The sequence below is a fragment of the Macrobrachium nipponense genome, chromosome 8, assembly GCF_015104395.2.
Source record: "Macrobrachium nipponense isolate FS-2020 chromosome 8, ASM1510439v2, whole genome shotgun sequence".
NCBI lineage: Eukaryota > Metazoa > Arthropoda > Malacostraca > Decapoda > Palaemonidae > Macrobrachium > Macrobrachium nipponense.
The window spans coordinates 88,076,687-88,087,539 of NC_087203.1; the positions used below are offsets into that span (position 1 = coordinate 88,076,687).

A 10,853-nucleotide genomic window follows, 5' to 3' on the forward strand; every position below is an offset into this window, starting at 1 on the left:
ACTTTGATGGGCCCCAGAAGGTAACGGCAATAAATCATAAGGTACGAAAAAATATTTCATTATAGACACAACCAAAAGTTTAACTTCCTCCTATATAATGTGCGCTTCGCAAAAGACCACAGGATGCAACAATTACCTGAAAAAACAAAAAAACAAAATTATGACCAAATGCCATCGAATTAAAAATCAGAGAGACAGAGCGACGGCTGTGGTCGCACGGAGATGGCAACTGATCAAGTCCAACTCTCCCGGTGGCTCGATCGTTACTGGCTCTTCCCCTCGCCCGACGCACTCCCTTCCCAACCGGTTGCCATTCCAGTCGATGTCGGCATTTTTCTGATGGAACGGAAAGGTGATTCTTTCTCCGTTTCTACGCTGACACGAGTTCATAAAATTGTTATGGCAGAGGGCTTATTTCTCCTGGAACAGGGAAAAGCGCCAACGCCGGATACAGGGTGTGGGCGGAACGTAGAAATCAGTAACATGGGGCCTGGAATGAGTGGCACCGTGTAGGCCAGCTGCCTGGAACAGCCGCTGGAAGGGGAGTAGCATGTTAGCCAGTGTGGAGGTTGGGGGAGCGCTGGTGAAGTGTGGGGACTCTTTAACTTCTAACTAAACATAACACTCGGCATTGGATTAATGTAAGGATGCAGCCGCCACCAAGAAAGGTAAGTCCTTCTCCTAGTTGCCCTTCGAAGTGGATTCCCAAACAGGAATCCCCAGAAATGCCTTCAGATTATTTCGGGGCCGTGTCAGTCGGGTGAATGAGCTCTGGCCAAGGAGAGAGAGAGAGAGTCACCCACACACAAACACGCACACAAGTACTCTCGGTGAATACATGATTATAGTGGTTTTGAAAAAGGAAGTAAAAATGTAAACCTTTTCACTACAGAGAAAAAAATGGTTCAATACTTTGTACTCTGAAAGGCCTCGAGGAAAATGAGGTCGAAATTATTTGATTGTCGAGGGGATGAAGAAAGTGCATTGCATCACTGAAGTAACGTAATGACCAAATGCTAGAAGTCGCGAAAGAAAGAATGTACTTGGACTGCATGGTTGCATGCCACCCGGACTCTCCTTTCGCATGGCATGCATGAGAATCATACTCGGGAATCTGCCATTGAAATTTTAATTCACCAGAAGGCGGAAGTTGCGTTTTAAGCTAAAACTCAACGCCCACTTCGTGGTGACCTTCAACGACTGTGAGAAAAGAATGTAGTTGGAATTTTCACTTACAGAAAACAAATTAATGATAAATAGTACATAATCAAACGTTAATCTTGCCTTAATCTACTGAGGATACAGAGCACAGAATTCTAGAAATTAGGAGGCCTAAGAAACTCTAGTACACATCTTCCGTCCGTCAGTGTGTAAGGAAAAGAATATGAATCGATAAATGTAACGAGGGAAAATATAAGAAAAATATTATTCATAAACTATAACAATCCACCGCTTAGATTTCTATCTTTCTCGCTGTACTTTTCCAAACGCTTATAGTGAATATAAAACTCCAGTGTATTCCAAGATGAGGAAAGCATTATTATTCCGATATCTACAACTTAATTCCATCTCTGACCAGAAAGGGTTCATTATTTTGACTTTCGAGTCACTCATCCTTCTCAGGAATCACCATAATTTGTAAAGACATCTTTACAATTAACTCAACGACACCCCTCTCTAAAAACTTATTTTGCCACAAGAGGAGCGAACTTGAATCGATTTCGTGGCATATATATTTGTGTGTGTATACGTATATACAAGTATATATATATATGTTTATATATATATATATATATATATTATATATATATATATATATATATATATATATATATATATACACATGCATACATTATACATATACACAAACACGCACATATATATATATATATATATATATATATATATATATATATATATATATATATATATATATATATCTTACACTGAATATCATGAAATAAAACTGTCAGAAGAACCCCATAAGCCAACAGAACATGCCAGTATATAAAGAAGCCTTGACTTTGCACCGTATATCGATCATGATCCAACAAAGGAAAAGCCAAAGAAAATCTCCGACTGAAAAACATCAATTAAATGGTCCTCCATGAGACATCCGAATAAATCCGCGTTATTTCGAAATAAGATCCGACACCCATGACCTATTACCGTAATTTAAGGGGGGAGGGGGAGGGGGAGGGATTGGGTGTGCCAGAGGACAGGGTGAAGTAACGAAGCATTCACCCACTCCACATAGTACTATGACGGCCCCAACTTTTGACACTAGATCAATAAAGTTACTTCTTACGGTGTATAGCTTCCTGTAAGGGCGCCACAATCGTGCGCTCTCCGTAAGGGTGATGTACGGGTGACATATGGGTGAACGGGTGGGGTTGGAGGAAGATATGAAATGAAAGGGTAAGGGGGAGATGACTCAGAAGGAAGAAATAGAAAAATGTTGGCAGGAAGGATGAACGAGAGGGCTTGGTATATATAGGAGAACAAAAGACAATAAAAATGTGACTTAGGAGCATAAGACATTGATATGTGATATTTGATCCTTGGAAGTACTGAACTGCAATTGTTCTACATACATATATATACGTACATACGACAACACATACATACACACACATATATGTGCGTGTATGTGTGTATGTATTTGATACAGACGGTTACACACAAACATACACACCTATATATATATATATATATATATCATATATATATATATATATATATATATATATATACATATTGAGGTGTGTGTGTGTAAGCGTCTGTATCAAATACACATGAACATACATAAAATATGTGTTAGTGTGCCCAGTATATACAGGTTAATCCAGCTAAATCAGATCGAACTAGATTCCGCTTTAGCGGAGAATGATAAAACGTTACGATTTACGAAGCAATGAGTATCACCCAATCCAGGTTATTTCGGGCAACTCTTTAACTTTTTCAAGCTTTCAATGTCATTGAAGGTTGATCCGACGGGCGAAAAACCTCGAAAGATAGATTAACCGAAATTCGAAAAAAGGGAACCGTCAGAAATACTCGTAAATGTCGATATGCAAATGTTACATTTACGAGCCACACGGTCATAAAAACGAACTACCAATTCCTCTCTTCTGATACTATAGAGATGTTTGTTTTACTACAATTACTATTTTCATAAGAGGCCTCCTGTATCTACTACTACCAAGGTAATATAACAACCGTCGAGATTTTTACCTTAATTATTAATAGAATATTCTTTTTAAAAATTCAACATGCTTGTTGGTATATCCGTTACCATGATTTTTCCAAAATGTTACGATGTAAGCCTTATAAGTGTTAGTGACATTTCCGGGTCATAAAAAATAAAGCTACCATATTAATCATGGAAGTAATACTTTTTTCTTTTATTCGGCATCAGTATAAAATAACACAAAGAGAATTTATTCACTCATCCTGTATTTGCCTACACATATGCCAGTAAACCCTCTTTACACAAACACACACACACACACACACAAATACAGTGTGTATATATATACGTGTATATATATATGTATATATTTACACACAATATATATATATATATATATATATGCGTGTGTGTGTGCGTGCGTGTCAGAATGAGGAAAGGAGTACGCTTGCAAGCATACAGTTTGAAGCATATATTGAAATATCTTCCATAACGTAGACTGCCAAGATAAGCACAAGTCCGACACATGGAATTTCTACAAGGTTAGAGACTTTTCTCAGCGCTAAAGATTATGTCATATATGTTTGCCGTTGTTGACTGCCAACATTGTAAACGCGTATATCATACCCCCTATGTACAGTTCGAGTCATCTAGGAACTCGCCCGTCCGCCTGGCTGTCTTTATGACTGTCCATCTGTTCGCTAAAGTTAAATTTTTCAAAGCGCATTAAAAATATATTTGAAGATGAGAACTTTAAATTTGTTATATATCATTTGTGGGGGATGATGATTCAGCATCTTAGTTGGTCAATTAAAGGGTCAAAGAAAGCGTCATACTGAAAAGGTCAAAGGTCAAACCAGAATTTAAACTCTGCTAGTTTTAACTCCATGAAGCAGTGCCTTCATATTTGCCATGTTATTAGAAATTCATAAAGATGTTTGTTACTTAGTTGGTGTGATGTTGAGAAAAAGATTTTCTAATATGGACAAGGTAGGCTTTTTGGGCTTTGAACCCGTACCGTAGGCTTTTTGTCAGGCTACCTATTAATAAGTGATTAATTTTGTAGAGACATCTCTTAAATTGATGAACAGGTATAAAGGAGAGTTTAACATGAGCAGGAAATGAAATCAAATAACCTTTAAATGTAGGATTTAGAATGATCAAGTGCATGCTATATTATATAGTTTTCTTGTACTTATCAAAATGTCCAGACTGCCAGAACGTCTGATAAGTTGAGGGGCTATTGAATGTATGTATGCACATACATACATTCATACATACATACATATGCTTGTTTATGTGTGTTTGTGACTGCGTGTGTGTTTGTTTTTATGTAGTATCTACTGATTACTTCATACCAAATACGTATGAAACTGTAATAACCAAAATGGCCTCATAACTACTCGAATACTTTACACTTTTTGGATACGCATATCATTACAACGTCTGACATCCAAATTCGAGAATGCGAAGTCAGAGCGATGTCCGTTGCAGTTTTCGAACCTGCATCCAGAGTATCAGAACGTTCACCCTAGGTCAGGTCGACAAAGTGACCTCGTTCTGATCCTCTGGATGCGGGTTCGAATCATACGTGAACGTATATCAATTCTGGCATTTGCATAATTACGGGTTTACATTCACGAATATTATGATAACAAAGTCAGTTTTAATTTTGTGATTTTCTTAATTACAAATAAAGTGCAGCACTGTCACACCACACACACACACACACACACACAGAGAGAGAGAGAGAGAGAGAGAGAGAGAGAGAGAGAGATTTCATTCAAGACAGGTGGAGGGGGGTGGGGGGTGGGCGAAAATTTCGTATGAATTAAAAATGAATAAAGCAGGAGTAGCCATTAACGCGATGACCAATGAAAACAAGTACAAACATCCTCCGTCGAGCAAGAAACTAAGTACTTGAGACCAAAGGACCGAAAATCAATTAAAATACCATTGAAACCTAACAAAATCTTCAGCGCAGTAAGTGATGCGCAGTTCCAGCGAAGCCTTACGTACACAAACATACACAAAACGTGCCTGTGTGTGTGTGTGTGTGTGTGTAAATACGTATTAGGATGTATATATATATATATATATATATATATATATATATATATATATATATATATATATATATATATATATATATATATATATATGTATGTGTGTGCGTGTGTATTTTTTCATATTACTATTCATAATTAAGTGTTTTTGAGTGATTTTATGTTACGCCGAATAAAAAATCGTAGTTTTACTATCGTGTCCTGATATACTAAAACTAATTTCAGAGTAAATTTTGTTTAAATATCAGGTTGACCGTACAGGCCGCACCAGAAGTGAATACAAAAATCTTCTCTCCTCGCTCTCTCTACGGTTCTCTATCACTCTCCTCCTCTCTCTTCTCTCTCATCTGCTTCGCCCACAGCGTCTTCAACTAATGCAGCAGAGGGAGTTTTATCTTGCTAATGCTTGATTCCTTCCTTTTTCCATTAAAAGGCTTCCATACCCTTTCATCAGCCACGATTCTTATTACCGGACGAGAAGCGGTCTCACAGAAGGAGAGGATCAGTCATCGTTGAAAAAATGGGAAATAATGGGATTACCTGGTTCAGACCCTGACTTTAAAATTAAAAATTCATGGTCCAGAACTTATATTTCACACGCTTCACACAAGGTTCTTACTTCGTTGTTGTTTTATTTGAACGCTAGTTGCCTAATTTGTACTTCAGAATACTGAATTCTCAGCTGCGGTTAGAATACAAGAAAGGAATGGATATTAATTACATGGTTCAGTTAATGGCATCACCGTCAGCCAATCTCTGTTATCATTAATAAGAAAAACCCAAGACCTGCCGGGTTGAAACATGTGGTTACTATATTAAAAAAAAAAAAAAAAAAAAAAAAAAATTATATATATATATATATATATATATATATATATATATATATATAATATATATATATATATATATATATATATATATATATATATATATAAAGGCCAAAGACGAGGTAATGACGAGAAACTGAATAGTGATGAAATATGGTCATTCCACTGAACGCATACTTCCGCCAAGCCAACTCGACGAAGGTATATAATTTCTGGTTGATATGAGCAAGTACATGAATATTGCAAACTGTTTTGTGACCCTCACCTTTAGGCTTTAAAGGTCAAACTCGGTAAACTTGTAAATATGAAGCATTTAAAACTATCGAATACCTGTGATAATTAGCTTCAAGGGTCAGTCAGGGTATTACTCAAATGTAAATCATAGCCTTAAAATTTCATCAAATCCTGTAAGAAGAAGAAGAAAGAAGAAGAAGAAGAAGAAAAAGAAAAAGTAATCTTGAAATGTGTTACCTATGAATATGCGCCAATTTTCCACCATTTTTTCACACGTTCTTGACATATCCAAGTGACGCGCACAGACATATGGGACGTAATTAAAAACATAAATAGTAGCCATAAAGACATAGGATATGAGGCAAGAGCCTGGCTTATAAGGTAGCACTGCACTTTTATCTGAAAATTCCAGAACTTGAACATAACTCTGTCCATAAGACGGAGACTGAATGAGCTTGAAAGTTTTTGCTATACAACACTGCCATTTGCCTACATTGACGGCCTTCATTTAGCGAGTTGAATTTCAGTTTACCTTATCATGCCAAAAAATGGGACTTCGAAAACAATGTAAAAATAGAGTTTTCTGTACAGTGTATGAGCCGCGGCCCATGAAACTTTCAGCCATGGCCCGGTGGTGGCGAACTTTAACCTTAGATAAAATGAAAATTATTGAGGCTAAAGGGTTGCAATTTGTTATGCTTCATGATTGGAAGGTGGATGATCAACATATCAAATTGCAGCCCTCTAGTCTCAGTAATTTTTCAGAACTGAGGGTGGACATAAAAAGAGTGGACAGAAAAGTGTGGACGGACAGACAAAGCCATCCCAATAGTTTTCTTTTACAGAAAGCGAAGAAAAAAAAAGAAACTTTCATTTGGAAGACTTAAACAACTTGCGCAAAAAAAAAAAAAAAAAAAAAAAAAAAAAAAAAAAAAAAAAAAAAAAATCGAAATAGGGTGAAATCCCATCTCGAATATAATATCTACATGTGAAATGTCAGCGTTGGTGATCTGGAGGTGTAACCTCAAACGACAACGAGTGACATCAAGGATGACCTTTAGACCCAAGGCAGTGCCAGATAGCTGCCACTGGAACCTCAATCAGTGCATCATTAGGTCCTTGGTAAAAGACCAGTTCTATTACTAACCTCCACGGGATAGGCCAGAAAATCAAGGCCTGCTTGAAATTATGCCAATAAGAGGAAAGGCCACCTTCGTGATATGAATATTTACGACAAAAAAAAACACACTAGAAAAATAGCAGTCATTATTTACTTTATTTTATTATTTTATTTTTTTGCCGGATACAATCAGTATGTCACCAGACAGATTGAAAGAATATTATGTACGTTCCTGTTATTATCTAATTTCACAGCAGGCAAAAACTGAATAAGAACATGAAAGGAAAATTCTACGACCACATGCCATTTATAAAAGTAAATGTAGATAAAGATATACCGATATAAGAAGGTAGGATATGGGAGCTTACAGGTTATAATATGTGGAAGATTATATTTATCAAAAACACATAGGGACATTTACATATCCCAGAGAGAGAGAGAGAGAGAGAGAGAGAGAGAGAGAGAGAGAGAGAGAGAGCCGAAGGAGGGCGCAATGAAAAACAAAAATAAAATAAAAACCTGAGCGAAAGAGCAAAGTTGAGAAGGGTGCATCTAGGGTAACGAAGAACGGGATAACCAAAAGGGTTGAAACTGCGTAAAGGGTCAGGAGAGAGACCTTACAGACCTTACCTTACAGACCTTACATCTTGTTCGGGTTGCCCCAGGTCCCTCAGTGTGAGGCACCTCTAATGTCTACCAGAGAGTTGCTAGTTACATCTTCCGGTATATTTTGCATCTTCCAATCTTGGATGGTCTGGGATGCAGTTTAGATATTTGTCGAGCTTATTCTTAAACACATCTACGCTCACTCCCTGATATATTCCTCAGATGAGCTGGCAACGCATTGAATAGACGCTGCATTATCGATGCTGGTGCGTAGTGGATTAATGTCCTGTTGTGCTTTCCTTAAATTTTTTCCTGGTATAGGTATTTTGGGCACTATTAATCTACCTCTGCTTGCTCTCTGATATTTTTAGTTCCATGATATTTTCTGCTATTCCTTCTATCTGTTTCCATGCCTGAATTATCATGTAGCGTTTCTCTTCTCCTTTCTAGACTATATAATTTTAAGAATTGTAGTCTTTCCCAGTAGTCTAGGTCCTTAACTTCTTCTATTCTAGCTGTAAAGGACCTTTGTACACTCTCTATTTGTGCAATATCCTTTTGATAGTGTGGGTACCATATCATATTGCAATATTCAAGTGGACTACGAACATATGTTTTATAAAGCATAAATTCATGTTGTTCAGCTTTTCTTGTTTTGAAGTGCCGTAACAACATTCCCATTTTTGCTTTACATTTTGCCAACAGAGTTGCTATTTGATCATTGCATAACATGTTTCCTATTTCATCATCACACCAAGGTCTTTAACTGCTTCCTTATTTGTGATTGTCTCATTATTAGGTCCCTTATATGCATATAGCTTTCTTTCTCTGTCTCCATAATTTATTGATTCAAATTTATCAGAGTTAAATACCATCCTATTTACCTCTGCCCAATCATATACTTTGTTAAGGTCTCTTTGTAGAGCGTTCCTATCTTCATCACAAGTAATTTCTCTACTTATTCTTGTGTCATCTGCGAAACTACTCACTACCGAATCTTTAACATTATTGTCTATGTCTTCAATCATAATAACAAACAGTATTGCAGCTAACACCGTACCTTGCGGCACACCGGATATTACCTTGGCTTCATCCGATTTCTCGTCGTTTGCAATAACTATCTGTTTTCTGTTGTGTAAAAATTCTAACCATTTTCCTACTTTATCCACGATATTGTGTTTTCTAATTTTCTTCGCTAATATATTATGGTCTACTTTATCAAAAGCTTTTGCAAAGTCTAAATAAACCACATCTGTTCATTTTTCCGCTTTTCATTTTTTGAATATGTTCTCACGGTGGACTAACAGTTGGGTTTGTGTACTTTTTCCGGGTACGAAACCAATTGTTGTCCTTTATAAACAAATTATTTTTTATTAAATGTTCATAATATTTTTCTTCATTACCCTTTCATACACTTTCATAATATGATGTTAGACTCACAGGCCTATAATTACTTGCCTCTAGTCTTGATCCACTTTTGAAAGTAGGGGTAATATATGCTAATTTGTGCTCATCATATATCTTGCCTGTATCTACACTTTGTCTTAATAATATTGCAAGTGGCTTTGCGATAGAATGAACTACTTTCTTTAACAAAAATAGCAGGAATTCCATCAGGCCCTGCAGCAGCTCCATTTTTAATTTCATTAATAGCCTGCACAATATCAGCTTCATTAATATCTATGTCAGCTAAATATTCACTATTTTCATCCCTTACTTCTATATCATTATCTTCATTATCTATTCTAGGGGTGAATTCTCTCTTATATCGTTCTGCCAGTATGTTGCAAATTTCCTTTTTTTTTCATTCGTTTTAATCTCCCTTCAATTCTCAGAGGGCCTATTTTCATCTTCTTTTATTCATCTTCTTCGCATATGAGTATAATAGTTTGGGTTTTGCTTGATATTTAATAGGGTTTTTTCTTCCAAGTCCCGTTTTTCATTTTCTTTTGATTGTATAATCTTTTGTTCTGCATTTTCTATCTTACTTTTTAGTTCTATAACTTTCCATGCATTTTTTCTTTTGCAAGACCTTTTTTCCACTTTCTGATTTTCTGGAACAAGATCCTTCTGTCTCTTGTATGCATGAATGATGTTTTACTTTTCTTCTTCGGTATATATTTTTTCCACTATTTTCTCCAATATTTTATATAATATCTCCGTATTTACCCTTATGTCATCACTTACGAAAATGTTATCCCAATCTTTGTTTAATTCTTCATTAATTTCTGACCATTTTATATTTTTTACTGTAGAAGTTGTATTTTCCATATCCTTCCCACTTTTTCATTTCTTGCTTATCTCTATTTTCACTTGCTTTGGAATGGACTGTTAATTCTATGACATTATGGTCTGAAATACTCGCATTATAAACTATTATTTCTTTAACATAATTCATCTCGTTCACAAATACTAGGTCTAAAGTATTTTCCTTTCTTGTTGGCAGGTGATTTATTTGTTGAAGTTGTATTCTAGTAGCATATCTAATAGCTTTTCAAATTGCCTCTTATCTTCTGCACTACTATTACTCTCTTTTTTATATGTATAAGTACAACCACAATCTCCTATTCGTTCTTTCCATTCTACGAAAGGAAAGTTGAAGTCACCAGATAGGAGAATAGTCCAGTCCTTGTGATTTCTACATATATCATAGAGTAGAAAGACGTGCAAAGCCACCGTGTGACTCAGCAATCACTCAATGGCTAGGGACAATGAAATGTCTGACGGTCTGACTTGGCAATGCTTACAGCACAGGCTAGGTCACTGCAGGCGATTCAAGCGTAATTACAAATGCAAGTAATATTATGACG

At 36.2% G+C, this 10,853-nt stretch overlaps 1 protein-coding gene across 36 annotated transcripts in view; it reads left to right on the forward strand.

Moving 5' to 3' along the window:
• Positions 1 to 315: 315 nt before the first annotated feature.
• LOC135222911 (protein nervous wreck-like) overlaps positions 316 to 10,853 on the forward strand; it is a 342,896-nt gene continuing 332,358 nt past the window's right edge. For 12 of the 36 annotated variants that reach the window (XM_064261324.1, XM_064261326.1, XM_064261331.1 and 9 more), the window contains exon 1: positions 319 to 668. In XM_064261324.1, the coding sequence (XP_064117394.1) occupies positions 648 to 668 (21 nt within the window). In that variant the 5' untranslated portion in view covers positions 319 to 647. Of the gene's footprint in view, positions 669 to 10,853 lie in introns of all 36 variants that reach the window. The other 24 variants (XM_064261334.1, XM_064261327.1, XM_064261333.1 and 21 more) reach the window with 5 other exon arrangements.